Source organism: Xiphophorus couchianus, chromosome 5 (genome assembly GCF_001444195.1).
Source record: "Xiphophorus couchianus chromosome 5, X_couchianus-1.0, whole genome shotgun sequence".
Taxonomy (NCBI): domain Eukaryota; kingdom Metazoa; phylum Chordata; class Actinopteri; order Cyprinodontiformes; family Poeciliidae; genus Xiphophorus; species Xiphophorus couchianus.
Genome location: NC_040232.1, coordinates 37,644,123 through 37,663,121, shown reverse-complemented (window position 1 = coordinate 37,663,121; position 18,999 = coordinate 37,644,123). Strand labels below are relative to the sequence as shown.

At 38.3% G+C, this 18,999-nt stretch overlaps 1 protein-coding gene across 1 annotated transcript; it reads right to left on the bottom strand.

Annotated features, from left to right (window-relative positions):
- Positions 1 to 691: 691 nt before the first annotated feature.
- Positions 692 to 18,150, bottom strand: cpe (carboxypeptidase E). The gene is made up of 9 exons (XM_028016832.1): positions 17,745 to 18,150; positions 7,836 to 8,032; positions 6,592 to 6,759; positions 5,818 to 5,935; positions 5,317 to 5,499; positions 4,006 to 4,145; positions 3,564 to 3,663; positions 2,947 to 3,065; positions 692 to 1,463 (listed from the first exon to the last, which is right to left on the bottom strand). Exons 1-9 carry the CDS (start codon positions 17,989 to 17,991, stop codon positions 1,365 to 1,367), a joined length of 1,371 nt encoding a protein of 456 aa, XP_027872633.1. The 5' UTR covers positions 17,992 to 18,150; the 3' UTR covers positions 692 to 1,364.
- Positions 18,151 to 18,999: the final 849 nt, after the last annotated feature.

The window sequence follows — 18,999 nt, the reverse complement described above, 5'->3', positions numbered from 1 at the left end:
AATCTTAAAAGACAGTCAACTGGACCCCACAAACTATTTATTACCCCGTGCTTGGTCCAGAGAGGTTGTGTAGAACTCCAAATTTTGTTTAGTCTCATGAACTGACAGTCTGACGGTACACCTCCCTACACTCCCGCTGTCGGACCGTAACATCTGCTGCGCTCCTCCTGAGTGTCATGCTAAGACCGCAGGAGGGTTTCAAGGTACAGTAAAGCTCTTTGCAATCAAATAAAATCCAGCTGACACACTTTTATTGTTTTTATCTAAACAACACAAAAAAACTCCATGCATAAACGTTCTGCCATGACTGTGTGCTCTCTCTGGTTGAAGCGGCTGCTAATATTGGAATGAGTTGAACAAAAGAAAGACACAAAAAAGCAGCTTCACAACATAAAGAGGGGAAATTTATTAATCGCATTATTCTTCACGCTTCACATCTATTTCTGTGTTTATACATTCAATCAATCTTTACTCTTCTCAAACTTGGTATATATATATATCTATATCTATCTATATGTAGATAGATCTATATCTATCTATATGTAGATAGATATAGATATATATATAGCAGTACCATGTTTCATACTATTTTCTGTGCAGTGCACATGCGAAGGAATGGCTTTCAAATAAATATATTTAAGCATTTTTGGCCTAATTTTCTTTCATCTTAGTAACAAAAATGACACACATCTCTAGTTATATGCAGTTTATAAATACAGTGTATATTATGAACATCCATTTTTAGCTTAAGTGTGTGCTTAAGATTAAAATAAGAAAATCTACAAAATAAATAACATACAGGATTATCAGCCTGTCTTGACAGACTGTTTACATTGAAGTTACAGTGGTCTTAATGTCCCTGATTATCTCAGAACCATAGTGTTGTTGATTTATTTTTAATAAGACAAAACAGAAACAGGGTGAATTATCAGCAAGTGTGCTCACAGTTGTTAGAAGATGTAGGAAATGTGTTTTTCTCTTTTGTATTAAAGGTCGGAGAAACAGAGACATTTAAAACAGGACAACAAAAAGATGATATAAATAGCTTTTCTACATACATAATTACTCATTACTTCAGTCATCAGTTAGTTATATAGGCCATGTTCACCATTCGTGTGAAATAAACAACACCACAGAAATAAAGAGCAGCCTCACTGCCACCAAACTACCCGCCAGCTCCTTCTTAGTATCAGCTTTTTATTCCATATTTCAGAGACCTACAGGTATTATGAAGATAAAATCAAACGATATTAGCAGATATTAATGTAAAAGGAACAAAAGACAGACAATATATACTCTTTAGAGTGGGGCGGGCACACAGGATGGATATATTTTACACGGATGTGCAGATGGTCTGAAACGGCTCAGAAGTTCAGCGTCTCTGACATCATTTTCCACCAGTCCATCAGCTCCTCCCGCTCCTCCTCCTTCCGCTCCATCAGGGACTCCAGCTCAAAGTCCACCTGAAATCAGTGCGGTCAGAACATGTTACTATTGTTCTGAAAAGGTGCACAGAATGACACTGCTGCAATTACAATTGATGCAATCTGCATCCAGCAGGTTTCAAACACTTTGATTAGGTCAGTATGAACCCACCAAGATCTAATAAGTAAAATGGGCGAAACCCTCCCTCTGCATCACAGAAAACATTTATTTGTTTTTACAAGTAGATTCAAGGTTTCACAGGTGAAAACTTTGTGATTAGTGAAAACCATCTACAACATTACACCATGTTTCAAATTATTATGGAAGTGATATTTTCTCAGATTTTCCTAAGTGGTCAATGCAAATGATGGTCAGTATAATTTTCAAGTCATGAACTATTACAGTATAAATCAAATTTTACTGAACAAAGCTCCCCAGGAGAACAGTATTTTTTTCAAAAATAAACTCAAAATGCAAAATGTTCCAAATTATTATGCACAGCAGATTTTCTAAACATTTTATGGATTATAAAGAACTGCAAACTGTCATTCTTTGAATGTGCAGCATTAAGTGTTCACATGTACTAAAATCAAAAACTATTTCAATCAAAAACATCTTAACAGACCAAGTTACATGTTAACATAGAACCTTCTTTGATATCACAGCACAATTCTTCATCCATTGAACTTGTGAGTTTGTGGAAAGTTTCTGTTGAATCTTTGAAGGATGTCAGAAAACCTTCCCAGAGCTGCTGGTTTGATATGAACTGCATTCCATCCACAGATCCAATAGTAGGTTCATGCACCTCAAGCCTCTGGAGGATCCTCCACCTTGAGGTTCCAGAGGCTCCAGCAGCTTCAAATAACTGTTTGCTGCTTTGTAAGGACATTTTAACAGCTGCTCTCTTAATCTGATGAATGTGTCTAACAGAAACCTTCCTCATTTTGTCTTTATCTGTACAAACCCATCTTTGTTCTGAATCAGCCACAAATCTCTTCACAGTACGATAATAACGCTTCAGTTTTCGTTAAATATCTAATGTTTTCATATCTTGTCATACGGCACTACACTATCTGATCATTTTCGTCAGCAGACAGATTCTTTCTCTTTTCCATATTGCTTGAAACCTGTGGCCTGTTTAATAATGTGGAACATCCTTCTTAAGTAGATTTCCTTTAATTGAGTTCACCAGACAAACTAATCAACCAGCTCTCTGAAATTAATTATAGTGATTCAAAGAGCCCTGACAAACAATAACATCTATACATTTAATAGCACAACAACAAAAAGTTGAATCTTTATGACACTTAAATCCAATCTGCATAATAATTTGGAACACGGTGTAAAATGAAGTTAAATGGTGACACCAACATTTTTGACAACAACTATACTGTTTTCATCTTTTCTTTCTAGGAACTAAGGCCAAAGGACAGGAGATGAAGAGAACCAGAGTGCGTTCAGTTTGGGAGAAGAGCTATAAAGAACTTGTTTTGGTTTGCTGTCACTGCCTACAGGTCTCACCCTAGTGGCAGGGCTGTAGGGAACAGCCACCTTCTTGATGACTGTCAGGAACCCTGGAGCAGAGGCGGCCACCTTGTAGTTTCCTGGAGCCAGGAGGCGCCAGTAGTCTCCATCTTTGGCTATAAGACACACATGTATGGTTTAATGTTTGATACTGAGCTATGAAAAGCATCACATCAATGTTTTACCTCAATGACGGCGTTATGAATTATGAATATTAAAAATTTAATTTTCAAAGAAGAATGGGGAGCAATTAAGTCTGTAGATGTGTAAAGCTGGTAGAGTCCAAACATCCAGCAGCTGTAACTGCAGCGAACAGAAGTCCTTACAAAGTGTGGAGGCTGAAAATAACGACGACATGAGACCCGAGAGCAAACCACTTCAAGTTTCAAGTTTCTATTTAGTGAGACAAAATGTGAACAAATGAAACCGCTGTCAGAACCTCAGCAGCTCACTGTATGTTAGAACATGTCACCTCTGACTCATTCAGAAAAAAAGATGAAGTACACATTTTGGCCACAAGATGGGGTCATTGAGTTGTCGAAATGTTGTTTTTTTATCATGCTGCACGTCAGATTTGTCATAGGGTTTTATTCATTTTCTGTGAGGGTCATTACCTGTGGTGATGTCATGGTCGATTCCCTCCACAGAGATGGTGGCGTTGGAGATGGGGCTTCCCTGCAGGTCCCGGACGAAGCCCTTCACACCGCGATGAGTCTGAGCCCAACGCACAAAGAAGATTCAAAAACTCAGCAGAGAAGCTTTCTGGTGGCAAATCTCACCACATTATTGAAAAAGAGAAAGTGTAAAATATTTTCATTAATGTTATTAAATAAGAGTTCCTTTAAAGATGTAATATTGTGCAACAAATGCACAAGTTAATATTATTTCGGCTCTGGTGACTTTTTATGATCTACTGTCCTGTAAACAGCTGCCAGATCGATTTTTGTATCAAAAACTGGAGCCTTGTTACTTGAAATGAAGGAATATTTTTTGATTAAGCTGCGTCTGAAACATGGCGACGACATTCAGGATTCCTAAACACAGAGCGATGCCAACCTGCTCAATATAGTTGACGAGGGAGTCACGGTTCTGCTCCCAGTAGTTCTTCAGCATCTCTTCGTTGGGAAACTTGTCACAGCTGAGCTCCAGGGTGATCTCAAAGCAGTTGCTGCTCAGATAGTTGAAATCCTGCATCCCTGTAACAGGATAGTACTTTTACAGAAGCAGAAAACTGCACTGGAAGACCAGAAAACTGATGATACAAGTGAAGATATCTGACAATCTCCGATAGACACAAGTTTCACATGGCTCTCAAAGGTGCAGCAATTTTATTTTTAATTTTTTTAAGGTGATTTCCTAAAATGAGACCATTGTCATTCATTTCAAAGCTTTCTTGGATTAAATAATGTGATATTTATTGTGTGCAATTTAGTTGAAAAACAATCTGTTAGGAGGATAACTGAAAAAGCTAAAAACCTGCAATAAGAGGGTTGCCCAAGTCTTTAGCTTGAAGGTTAAACACTTGGGCACCACTTCAAGTTTCTATTTAGTGAGACAAAGTGTCTCACTAAATAGAGAGACATTTTATTGACAAGGTTGATCAATACCTTGATCAACCTTGAGATTGATCAAGGTATTGATCAATCTCAATACCTTGAGATTGATCAATACCTTGATCAAGCTTCATGTAATGAAGGTACATCTCAATAAATTAGAAAATGTGTTGAGGCTCATTGGTCGGATTAAAAATAAGAACCTTTAGCCAAGTATTAAACACACTTTTCTTTAACCCCACATTTCTGTATTTAACATTTTTAATGGTTTGATGTAGTGCTATATCAAAAGTCATGTTTTAAATAACATGACTTTCTCATAACTAACAAAAATAAAGGCTTAAAAAATCTTCTGTGTCTGAATTAATATGTTTCACTTAGTGGTGGAGTCACACAATTTTATCAACTTTTCAATAATATTTGTGTTTTACTTTTAGATGGACATCTATTCTGTTGAGCCACCCTTTGAATCGGTTTTAAAAGGCATTTCAAAAACTAACTACAAAATAGATAAAATAATAAATGTATTTTCCATTCTTTAGTTTCTTTTGAAGCATTCCACTTTATCTGAATTCTATTATTCTTAACATATGTTGTAAAGCAAAAATGTATGTTCAGCATTAGCGACCACAACCCAGTCTGCGTTGTTAAATTTCCCCACATGGAAAAAGCTAGGTTGCAATGTGCAATTTAAGCCACTAGATGTCACTGCATCCAGATGTCACTGGCTCTTTAACAGGTGATTTCCAAACCGAATAAAACAAAACAAAAGAAAGAGCTGCCCAGAACAACACTGCCTGGCAGGAAGTCTCACCTCCCGGCACACTGTACCAGGCCCCTCCGTTGGTGATGCCGTCCTTGAAGCTGGAGTCGTCGTCGTTCTTACGGCAGGGAGGTCGGTGTGGGTCGGACATGACGGGGTTGAACATGGAATAAGCTCTGGCCAGAGACTTGAACATCACATCGTCCGGGCTGGCGCTGTACTCGTGGGCGGATTCTATAAAGGATCGGGGTGAGGCGAAAGAAAAACAGCCAGGAAATGTTTAACAGCCGTTATAAAGTGTTAGCAGAGCACCTGCTTTTGTTCCACATTACAAGGTAACAGTCTGGTTGCTCTGTAATAACACAGAGGCAGGAGTCAAATCAAAGACTTTCCTTCTGGTTTCAACTAACTTTATGAGGAAAGACTAAACAAATAAAATCTTTGGTGTTTTTATTATAAGTGACATATTTTTGAGCAAATTAATGACAAACACAAAAACACCTTTGTGAAATTAATTGAACAAAACCAAATGTGTATACGATTCATATTCACCACTGCGGGTCTCGTCATAGGGATAGTTGGCCACAATGTCTCCTCCATGCAGGTTGGCTGACAGGACGAAGGGGATGTCCATGATCCAGTGGATCACTGCTTTGGTCTCAGCAGTCAGCTGGAAAGACAGAAAAGATGCTATCTTTAAAGAGAGGGGCAGAAATGTGCACTTTTCAGCCACATAGTGCCATTTTATAGGACAATCAAGTAACTATGTTACCTGCACTTGTTACCACCCTGGAATTTTGCACATTTTAATGTTTGCCAAGGGAGATTAAAGGATTTCTTAAACATGCATGAAAGAATCAAGGCACTTTAACATTATAACATGATGTAAAGCTAAAAAAAAAAAGCACTGCTCCTTTAAAATCTGTATACAAAAATAAATAATGTTGCTAAGTAAAGAATGTTACTTTTAAAATCTAAAATAGCTACACTACCAACCCAATTTATAGGCAAAGTATCTTTTAAAGTAATATCTGTACTGTCAGCTATTTTCAGACGTTCCCCCTCCAGTCATTTTAAAGCACACTGTTTAAAAACTGGACAGGACAAAGAGAGAATCCAGAGAAAGTCCAGGGACCACTTCACAAAATGACAAGAAACTTTGGTTCCCTTAAAGGAGAAAAAAAATATGATTTGAGGAGGAGTGGGGGGTTGAAGCTTTCGCTTAGTACTGTAGAGGTCTCTGACATAACAGGAAGGAACTGGCTTGGGGATGAGTTGCAAAAGCTGAGTAAATAAGTCACTGAATCACTTTGACTAATTGCTTGCCTTCGTGTTTTCATCCACGGCTTTCTTCATATTCTGCAGCAGATGGTTGTTGGCCCCGCCCTCCCGCTCATTGATGTAGACGATGCGGTCCAGATCAGGGAAGTTGCGGTTCAGATCCACGCCCTGAGCGTTGCTCCGGCCCACAAACCAGTCCTTGATCTCTCCAGGCTTCGCAAGGGGAATAGGAAGAAGGGGTTAGAAAATGTACAAAGACACAAATTAATGCAACTGAATACAATAGTCAACATATGTACAAATCATGTACCAATAGCATATCACACTACCCTGGCTTCACTTTAAAATAAAGTGCTATCGATATTTAAACTACAGTCTGATGAGATTATATTAGATGCTAAACAAAGGACATATGTGGAAAAGGACCCAATGCCCATAACTATGATGGAGGAATTATGATGCCGTACCAGGAATGCTTCAAGTTAAAGCCTTTTGGCCTCAGCCAGGAAACTGAAAAAGGGTCTTTACTGGGCCTTTCTGTAAGATTATGATCCAGAACATGAGGTCAGATGAAAACAGAAGACCCTGGACAGAAACTTAACCTGAATCCAACAGAAAACATGAGGGCTGAGCTGAAGCGAAGAGAGAAGAAAAGAGGAAAATCCAGAGTAGGAGCAAGTGATCAATTTTTATGATCTAAAGACCCCAAACCTAAAGAAGCCCTAAAAAAACATAACTTTCCCACATTTATAAATATCTTCTATGTTAAAAATCCCTTGGTTTTGTGGTGAAAATAAAGAATTCCAATTTTAGTTTATCTTTTAGGTTTTAGGACTATTATTAGTTAAATATTGTTAAGTATATTTTTATTAGTTATTGTAGTAGCTTTAGCTTTTCCATACTTTGATTAATTTTAGGCGTTAATTTGATTAATTGCAGACAGCTGACATAAACTGCTTGTGTAGGAAAAAAAACAACTTCATATCAGTTGGAAAGGCTAACAAAAAGAAGGATATCAATATGTTTTAGTTAGTTTATAGACGCACAACACAGTTACAGTTAGTTAGTTTTCCCCATTAATTGTCATTTTTACTTTTTTCAGTTAATGAAAATGTTTTCTCCATCTTAGTTTTTGTGAGTTTTAACTTTGGTTCTGACTTTTCTCTCTGAAACAATGTAATCAAATAAAGGTCAGATTTTACTCTTTTTTTCCCATTATGCCACCTCTTTAAAAGGCTTTTGCTGCAAGTGTAATAAATCTGTCAAACTTTTCAGGCCAGTGTCCTGACCTGTGAGGCTGCTTTCTCGAAACCGTCTGGGTTCATGGAGGGCATCAGGTGGATCCGGGTGTTGTGGATGAGCTCGATGATGGTGTCGTTGCCTTGCTGGTACTGATTGCAGAGGTACTGGGCTAGGTAGATGACCAGCTCTCTGCCCACGGCCTCGTTGCCGTGCATGTTGGCGATGTATTTAAACTCAGGCTCGCCTGCAGACAAAACAGGAACAGCTCTAAGATCACTTCAGCCGAGGAGGAACTACACTTGATATTCATATTTTTTCCTTAAACTGATGACGGCAAAATTAAGAGACAACGTCCACCATCTTTGACACAAGAAGTCATCATTCAGATATGTTTACCCCTAGAGTGTCCAAACTTTTTATTACATGGGCCAAAATCGAGGATACTCATGAGTCAATGTTTTTCCCCAACTAAAACTGGCATGAGCACTAAGATTGTGGATGGCCCAAAATGCAAACAGGAGATAGGAACATGGATAATGTTAAATTTTCTTTAATAATACAACTGAAAACTTACAACAACCAGAAAAAATGCAGTAAGTCAGGCTAAACTAACAATGGGGAAATGAGAACCAGGAAGAAACTAAGACGTAATGGGAAGAATCAACAAGAATCTTCCCATCACGTCTCAGTATATTTATAAGTGGTAAATATACTGGGGAGCTTGATCACTGAACAAGGAAGAGATGGCTGATTAGAAACAGATTACAGGTGTGAGGGGAGAGAGCAGAAGACAGGCTGAGGAGAGAGCGTTTGAGGGAGTGAAAACAAGGAAACTAAGAAAATGACTCTAAGCAAGTAACCAGGCAAGCAATTAACCTAATACACTACAATCACTAGGAAGAAGAGAACTAAGGTAAAACAGAAACAAGGCTGGTCTAATCAAAGAAAGAAACTAAGGAAAGAAACTAGAATAAAGAAATCAAACCCCAAATCATCTCAAAGCAACCCAGGACATGACAAAAACACTAAAACCATCCATCCATCCATTGTAAATAATTTTGTTCCTGCTTAACCCTCTCATGCATGAATTATGATCCTTTGTGTCAGAATTTTTTTTCCATTTTTTAAAATTCTTTTCTTAAGGCATAAAAAAGGTCGGAATTTTTTTTTGCAAAAATAATTTTTTTTAAATTATTATTTTTATGTGATCAATTGTAATTTTGTCCAAATACAAAGTTGTTATTTGAAAAATACATCAGTAGTATTGTTCCTTAGGGGTTATCTGATGTCACAATATTTTTTTTACTTGTAAGAGTCGTCTACAGTAGAAGGAGGGACCGGGTCGGTTCTCATGCTTTTTTGTCTGTCGGCCATATTGTATTTAACAAAAATAATTTCTTGCATTTGCAGCTGATGGCCAGTAGTTGATGGTATATTTTATGATGCATTAGTGTCCACTTCAGTGGTCTGTGTGCATTTATAACATAAAAATCCACAGGAAGCACAAGAAAATGGCTTTTAGTTTGCTGTCCACTGTAGTGACCACTATGTATGAAAGGGTTAAAAACAACTAAGCATGAAATATTTTAATTAAACAAAGAAAACATAGTCAAACTTTTCTGTAGGAATCATTATGGATGCAAAACTTCAGCTACCATTTTGCTAATTTATTTTTGGCTGAAGACAACTGAAAAAGATTCAGTCGTTTCTCAGCAATTAAACGTGACTTAGGTCGCTCTTTATTTGAAAAAGTGTAGTTTTGTCCTAATTGGATAAAAAATTACTCCACCTGCACTGGTGAGACAAATGTGTATGAAGGGGTCGCACAAATTCAGCCCAGGGAGCGTAAACAGACATTTGGACATGTCTGCCCCAGAGTAAACTGTCGCTCTGTGGTACATCAAGAGCCCAGCAGTAATGGCTGCCCTGACTCATCTGCTGGAAGGCTAACCAGAGCTGAACACTGCAACCATGTTCAGACAGTAATGACTTGGAGACAGCAGACTAAAGTGAGGCAGCCACTGATTGATCAGTCTGAAGGCTGGTGCAGGGCCGCCGGCTGCTGACAGCTCCATTAACACATTCACACACTGTTTCACCTCACACAACACCGTAAGGCAATATGTGGACAAGAAGCAGACAGGTCACCAGTCCATCACGCAGCAACACACAGGACTAACAAACATCAACTTAGTATAATCAGTAAGCTTTATGATTTTGAACTGCTATATGAAGCTGGAGTGCCCAGAGAGAAAGTATGTATGTGTAAGGAGAACTAGTACTCTGCAGAAAGGTTCCTGGGATTCAAACTGCAGACCCTCCTGCAGCAAGGCAACAGTGCTGACCACTGCAGGCACGGTAAACATGGTGTGTTTGACTATTAATGGTTTTGTGCAGCTGTTGGAAAACAAAAGAGCTTCTCTGCGTGTTGGGGAACAAAAACACTTCTGTTCAGTAAAGAATCAGAGTTCTTCATTGGCACATGGGGAGAACATGAGGTGGGAGCTGGTTTGTTTAAAGCTGTTCAGATCCACTCACAACGTTGTTATTGTTTGTAAAAACTCTGATTTTACTTTGTCTCAATGATGCTGTCCAGACAATCATATCAAAACCGTTATTCAGATGTAGGGGTGGGCATGTATCATATCATTTATTGTGATACATTTCTTATCATGACAGGAATTTTTATTTATTATTGTCACAATAAATTCCATATATCAATATCTTTGAAAATATGATTAAATTCAGTTACTGTTTACAGTTTAGTGATACAAATCACACTTCTCTACATTTCTCAGGAGCACTATTTTTGTTGGTGGTGATTGCTGTACTAAAGCTATATAACAAAATACAAATAAATTGTTTGTATCATCCTTTTTATTATCACAAAATATTCCGATAAAACTTTAACTCCATCTTACCCACCCCTGTTCTGCTGTGAAAGCGCGTTTATTTTGTCCTTTTTATTTGCTCTAATGTTTCTTGAAGTGTGTGACACACCCACCCATTCACCCCCACACACATCTGGTTGTCATAAGGTTATTTTTAAACGCTCAAATCTGGTTCCTCTGCCACTAATGGTTTCAGGACTGGTGAATAGGTTTTACAGACTTTGAAGCACACACACACTATAAGTTGGATTTATGCTTTGTACCTGGAGATTGGCCCCTTCTGCATGAACAACCATGTTTCATATGCTGTAAATGATTACACTGGTGTGTGTTGTATTTTACTATAAAGGATGTTTGACTCACTTTTTTGGCAGAATGGTTTTAATCCAGACACATTGGAGGGCTCTGAGCAGGAGTAGCTTTTTAAAGATTGTGCCACAGCATCTCAGGTGGATTCAAGACTGAACTTTATTTAGGTTCCTAAAAAAACCCATCTTTTTTCATCCATTCAGAGATGGACTTTACGACTGCGTATTAGGGCCATTGTAGACAGAAAAAATGAGTACATTCCTGCCCAAAAACTTACAAATTTTGACATCATGGTCAAAATTTAACATTTCTGGGTTTTGAAAGTCAAAAAGTTTCTCATCAATTATACAAAAGTCAAAACCAAAATTTGATCAAATCAACAAAGACGCGGGTTGTTCCTCTAACTCCAGGTGATTTCTGACTCCTGACCATAAATGTGACACATCTCCTAATTCCCCCCGGCCCATCCTACTTTGTTTGTTCCACTCGTCTGACAGGTGATCAATAAGGTTTCTAAGGTGACCTGGCCGTAATGACTGCGGCCACAGAGTCGGTAATGGAGCGTCACATCAGAGCGCCCTCATCATCGTGGCAACCCTGACAGCAGCAGGTGCTTACGGAGACAAACGAAGCAGCAGACTGAGCAAACACACTCTGCTGGTCCTTCCAGTAGACACAGCATCACTATCATAGGAGAGATATTTGTTAGCTCTGTAATATAAGCGCTGACAGCTTGTATTACTGACATCCCTGCACACAAACGAGAAAACCACGGTGATGTATGGATTCTTTTGGATCGTATCGTAGTATAGTTGTGTCATGACTGAAGGTTTCAACCTGCTTTTTTGAAGAGGCAGTATTATATATTTCCCAGGCACATAGTGCCATTTTAAAGCACAATCAAGTAACTTCAGTGGTTATAAAAATGTTGTGTATATCAAATATGACTTAAAACAATTTACGCCCTAATTCATTGCCTTGAAATTGGGCCTCTGTCTCTTTAAGAAATTCCTGCTCTTTCTGAAGCTCCGCCTACAGGACTTCATCACAGCATGACTCCTCTATTAGCCCTTTAAAAACGTTTTTGATTGAACTAAATTTGATAAATTTGGCCACAATGGCCATCATTAATTTTGCAGGGAAAAGGGAGACGCTTACAAAACTGAAAACGTGATCCAAGCTGTGAGGAACAATTGTAGCAGCATCATGTTGAGGGTGTGTTTTATTTCTGGTGAACTGATTTCTGAAAATATTCTGAACCAAATGTCTTTTTTTTTTAAATCAACAATCAACATCAACAGCAACTTCTAGTCCTTTCTTCTGTTATTTGAACTAAACAAACACTGCAATCCAAAAAAAAAAAGACTACAAAAAGCCTTAAGAAACTACAAAAAACCACCTTTCATTATCAGGTTTCTTTATTTCCTGTTATTTCAATTGTTATTGTTATATTTTATCTGTTATTTTTCTCTCTTCTGTTTGGTTGTTGAGGAGGGCATTCATATGAGGAAGTAGAACCAGATGTATAATAAATGACCTCAAGCTGACAGCTTGGCCTTTCCTTCAGCTTCCCTTAACACTCCTGTGTTTGTTTGCCCACCTGACTTTTACGTTCAGGTCATATTTTCAGATTCTTCAATAATCTTTCCTTTCTTTTTTTCTTTTATCTGTCTTTCTCATCACCTCCTCCTCCATCCAACAGGAAGAGGATCCAAGTCCACAAGGGAACAAAATGTCCAAAAATACACACAGTAACTGCTCTTTGTTCTGTGATGTTTTGCTTTCTACAGAAAACTCATTTCATTTCAAAAGGCACTTTTATATTTAGTACACCGCATTTCAACTCTTGCGACATATTCAGCTGTGACTCTGGCTGCTCTCTGTGTGGATGTGTATTGTGTTCTTAAAAACCTATCTAGAATGCGGCTCGTTTTTAGAGTGGACATTTCTGTTATCATATAAGAAGAGTCTGTTTCAATAACGAGAGAAAGATTAATCTTTGTCTTTATTTCTAATCGAAAGCAAAAGCGTTCGAAGACCCGCCTCACTGAACACAGTCAGTAGAAGAGCCTTGTACGACACACATCACATTTGAAAGACAGTTTGTTGCAGTTTATTTTTACATGTTTAACCAACGTAGTCAGCCTGTTATTTTTGTCAGATTTAGTTTCATTATTACTTATTTTACAGTGTTCTACTCCTAATTGAACTGACTGAACAAATTAAAGCAGTGTTGTTTTTACATATTTGACTGAAGCTATTGTTGTATTTCAGTGTGCTGTACTGGTGTAGAGTTACCAAATAAATATGTAATTCAGCACAATTCTGTGTGCAATTAAAAAAAAGAAAGGTTTAAAGTAAATTCAGAACTGTTTTTTTGTATCTATCGGCTTTTGCTAAACCTCAGATATCGGGATAGGCATCGGAATTGAAATAACCAGATCGGTTCATAATTGTTATGGTACAAACTGCAAAATATGCAGCTTGGCTAAAAAATCAAGCACATTTTAACAGAATTTCACAAATTAGTGAAAATAAAAACACACTTAGAAAAGGCTTGAGAATACATAAAAATGGTTAGCAGAAACGGTGGTTATTTGGATGCAAATATGAAAATAAATTAGGATATTTAATGCTTTTGAGAGCACAATGTCACACTTCTTCTGTAAAAACAACAAAACAAACTGCTGTATTAGTTGTGACCTGTGTTATATGCTGGGCTGTGGGCAGATGGCTGCTGCACACCGACAGACGCATCAGTTCAACCACCATAGTCTTTCAGAAGCATTCAGCCAGCCAATCACCAAGCAGTCGGCTCAGCGCACTAAGCCGATCTGTCGCCTTGGCAACAGCTATTTCAGCTCCACCTTCATGTGAACACGGTGCACAGATATCTGAGGGATATCTCAAAGGAAGATTAGGATTTTGTTCTGCAAATCAAACCAACATTTCTGTGCCTGTCTTCCTGCGCTCCACTGCCAGATGCTCTGCTCAGCAAAATCAGGGAGCTGTAAAAAAAAAAAAAAAAAAAAAAAAAGAGCAGCAGCAGCTTGGAAACTCATCTGTTGGTAATGAGGGCTCCGGCCTGCTACTGTGACTCATGCCAGTGTACGCCCACAACACTATTACAGGCTTATTTAGTATACGATCATTACTGTGTGTGTGAGACTGTGTGAGGTGAGCTGCACTGAGTCCTGCGATCAGACCAAACACTGCCGGAGGGGAAAATACACCTTAATGCAGTAAATGCTGCATGAAACATTTTTTGTTAAAATCCAACAAAATTCTCTCTATTACCTTTTTGGGGGGGGGGGATTATGTAACGTTATTTCCTACGGGATGTTGGAGAGGATTTTCAAGAAGGAAATTACTTCCTGATGTTTGTCAAAGTCAAATCTATTGTTGGAGTCCCAGATAGGAATCAGTGAATCACTCCCAAACATCATTAAAGGATAAAAGAACTGCAGACTAATACATTACCTCTCTAATAGGGACCAGACGTGTTTCTCACGCTGCTTTCTTGTCTGAAGTGAACGATTTGCACTGAAGGTTGAATTAAAACAGCAAATGAAACAATTCTTTTTTCTTTGGTAGACCTTATAGTATTCTGAAAATATTTTCATTTTATTTTGTTCTAACATGTCAAAAAGCAGAAAGTACGGAACTGACCGTAGATCTGGTTAAAGTAGTGGGCTATAGGCAGGCACAGCCAATTCCTGAACAACAATATACCATATAGAAATACTCCAAGTTGATGTTTACATTTTTTTTGTGAATAAGACTATGACCATATTTAAGATAGAACATATTTAAATCACTTTAGAATTGTTTGGATTCTTTGACAGCCTTGTGTCCCAGCTGTACCTGAATGCAGCACAAGAGAATCCTAGATCATCAACTTTTCACCTGGCCTGGTTGGACGCTACAGGCAGTTGGATTTGAACATCATTTTCTCCAGAACCAGTGGTGTTTACATTCAGCCTGACTTGGTTCTGGCTCAGGACTTGGGTTTGGTTCTGGTTCTGGCTCAGGACTTGGGTTTGGTTCTGGTTCTGGCTCAGGACTTGGGTTTGGTTCTGGTTCAGGACCTGTCACAGGCAGCATTGTTACCAAGCTGGAACAAGATTTAGAGTGTTTATCCAACTAGTTTAGCAGCAGAGCTCGTTTATACGAGTTGCATTATAAATGAACATACACTGTTTATGACTCAGTCCAATGTGTGGAAATTTCTGAAAAATTATTTTGTGATTAATGTATTATGTTTTTTTTTCTGTACTATTTATTTATTTGATCTTTTCTGATGTTGTGGGCTGTATGATGGGACTTTTCTAGCAGAATGTCTCCCAAGAGAAGCAAATAAAGATTCCACCTGCCCAAAAATTAAAAATGACCACAAAACAAAAAAGGTCACAGATTTTAATACTATGTTGGACGGCCATGGGCTATGGTTGGCTATGGTTTGCTGTTAAGGTCCAGAGTCTGTGGCAGCTGATTCATGTGTGAAAAAATTTCTGATTCACTCGTTCACAGTGTGACTCTGATTAACCCTGGTGTTGTTATTAATAGAAAACCCTGATTATTCTGTATATTCAGGTAGTTTTTAAAAAGACAAAGGTCCAATTTTAAGGTATTAAATTACAAAGTAAAATCTCCTTAAAGTAATCTTTGATATAAACAGCATTTTTATAACAACTGCAGGTAACATAGTTACTTGATTGTGCAATAAAATGATGCTATGTGCCCGGGAAAGATATAATATTGGCCCTTTAATAAATCTTATTCAAAAGACTAGCAATAGGTCTTTTAAATTGATGGCCCCTTTCTGGCAGAATTGGCTTTATTCAGACACTTTGGAGAGTTTTCTAGAATTAATGGACTGTTTAAGGCAGGGGTGTCAAACTCCAGTCCTCAAGGGCCGCTGTCCTGCAACTTTTAGATGTGCCTCTGCTGCACCACACCTGAATAGAATAATTAGGTCATTAGCAAGGCTCTGGAGAACTGATCTACACAAGGAGGAGGTGATTAAACCATTTCATTCCAGGGTTTTGTACCTGTGGCACATCTAAAAACTGCAGGACAGCGGCCCTTGAGGACTGGAGTTTGACACCTGTGGTTTAAGGCCTTAATCCAAACTGACAAGGACACTGAAAAAAACCTTTGGGTTTTTAGCCATTAGAAAGGTGGGTTTGCAGTAGTGCGTTATATCACTGGCCTGCTGAGTAACCATAGTGTGCTAGAGCATAAGGTCACAAAGTGAAGACAGAACTTTATAGTTATAGGGCAGACTTCATGGTTCCATCGATTATAATAAATCTTCCTGGGTCTGAAGAAGCAACGCAGGCCCAGAATGCCACCCTTCCTCCAGGCTTGACTGCAGGTGTGAAATCAGGTTAGGTTTTCTTCACTCCTTCACATTTTTCTTCCAAACGTTTACACTATGTTGCAGACTTTTAAGTCTGGTCTTTGGGAACCTCGTTCGCAACTTATTTTTTAAATGTTGTCAGGAATTTTATCAGAGTACAGAAGCTATATCCTGGGGGCCGGGGGGCTGACCGCAGTAAAATGAGTCTGAGAACGGCCCATCTCAAATACAACATAAACCGTAACAGGTCGGGAACTTTTGTTTTACATTTTGTTTTCATTGAATGTTTTCTCCAACAGCCATGAGAGGAAATAAATGCAACCAACATAGATTGACTTTCCTAGCATTAGACCATATAAAATCTGTTTTCTTTGTTTTAATGAAATCCATCAAAAACACAGAACAATTATTTTTGTCCATAAACAACTAACTGTTTTACTTTGATGCACATTTTTAAGCTTTGTAGAGCTTAAAAATCTGATTTTATCTGTTTGTAAAAATCAGACAAAGGTGATGAATTATGCTTTGATGTATCTTGTAATTCCTGCATTTAGAGTTGCATCTCATTTATGTACTGCAGTCCTTAGATAAGCCACCATAGTAGAAAAAAATCAAAACCAGGAAAAGTCTGATTGGTGGATCTGTCTTTAATCAGACTTGGGACATTTGACATAAAACTGGAAGCAGATGATTAGTATAGAGGTGGGACAACATATACTTCAATTCATCCCTTGAATATACAGTATATAAAAACTTTAAATATGTATATGTGTACATTTATTTTCCCTCTTTCTACATTAATACTGTACAAATTGTTAGATATGTAAATGCAACTAAATAAACAAAAGATTTATTATTTTAATCTAAGACCAGCTAGCCACTTTTATTTTTCTTGTAACAAAAAAAACACTGTGGCTTCTCTCCCCCTTTAGGCTGCCAATAAGGGTTGTAAGAAACACTTCTCACTCATTTTAATAATTTGTGAAGGAGTGGATTTTAAATTGCTTTAGCACAAAGTGTGGTTCATCATCTCTCAGAGTCTTCTGAGGTGTGGTGGAGAGGTGTTTTCCCAGAATCACGACTCAAAGATGCTGATCAACCAGCAAAATGGCGGCTTTTCGTTGCTGGTGCTACAATCTATCATCTGAATATCTGGGAGGTGATGCGCCAGGGTCTGGAGACGCAGATTAAACTCACCTGCGCACCTCCTTTATGCATTTTTCTATCCTCCATACAATAAGAATGAACAATCTGCTATGCGCCAAACTGCCTCGTGTGTCAATGTGACCAGAAGAAGTGGTGACGTCTTCCCTACAGCGGGATAAACCCGACAGAATAATTGGGATGTATAAAATCGGCGCATTTTCACGCAGGCTGTGTGCGTAAAAACTGACCTGGCTCGTGCGTCCCGGGGTTGTCGGACATCTCAAGCACGAGCAGCTCTCGGCCTTCAAAGCTCTCTCCAATGGTGTAGATGCGGGTAATGGTTGGGCACTGCAGCCACACCGACACTAGCGCTTTCCGCAGCTCGTCGTAACGATGGTACTCGAAGGAGATCCCGGGGTCTGTACCGGTACTGGCCGCGGCGGCCAGCGCGAGCGCCGCGGCGGCGAACAGAAAAGAAGAAAAGAGCGGTTTCATTTCGTCTCGTTTCCTCGTTTAACCGTAAGTCAGCCTCGTCTGCCTACGGCTTGCTCCAGAGTCTTATCGATGCGCAGCCGCTTCGCTCTGGGCTATAAATATCTCTCTCTCTCTGCCTCCCTCTGCTTCCCTCTGCGCGTGATGCGCTGCTGTACCTGAGAGGAGCGCGAGAGGCGTTAAGCCAACGCAGAAGTCCCGCACTTCCTGCCACAACTTCCAAAATAAAGGCGTTCATAGGACGGCGTACAATAAAAAGAGTAGATTTCCGCCGTGAAGTCTCAGAAAAACTTTGACATTTCTGAGTTCTAAAAGTCGCAGGTTTGCTAGAAAAAAATCAGAAATTTTTAGATGAATCTAAAATATTTTCTACAAAGAAACGTGGATATTTATGAGTCTGAAAAGTTGCAAATTTGCAAGAAAACTCATTAATTTCCACCGTTGTTTTTTTCAGCAAATCTTTTGATGTACATTTTCATACCTACAAAATAAATTTAAGTTATTGGCTTATATTTGAAGAGACGAAGACATTTACATAACCTTTTCAGTTTCATAGCTAATAAAAATGCACAAGATATATGCTTGTGCATTCGGGAGACGCTGTTATCAAAAGTGACTCACAAATGCAATGCAGTAAATATTTATTTATTTTATTTATTTATTTCGAACAGACAAAAGTAAAGTCAAGAAAGAAGAAAAAGAAAATAAAAGTTAAAACAAGTTATCATGAACATGCAATTTTATATTTTCTGTTCGAAATATCAAATTTAACAAAAAGCTACTTAGACCAGTGTTCTTCAATCATAAACAATTATTGTAAAGTTATTAAAATACAATTTTCTTCCAAGAATTAGTTTTTTTTTTATTTCTAGACTTGAGAATTGTAAATTGATACATGTAAGGTGAAATTAAATTGCAACACCTGCATGCTCTTTGAATTATTTACGTATGTTTTGAAAGTATTACCCTACTTCCTGTTTAGCGTCAGCTGCTTTTGCATTGGTTGACTAC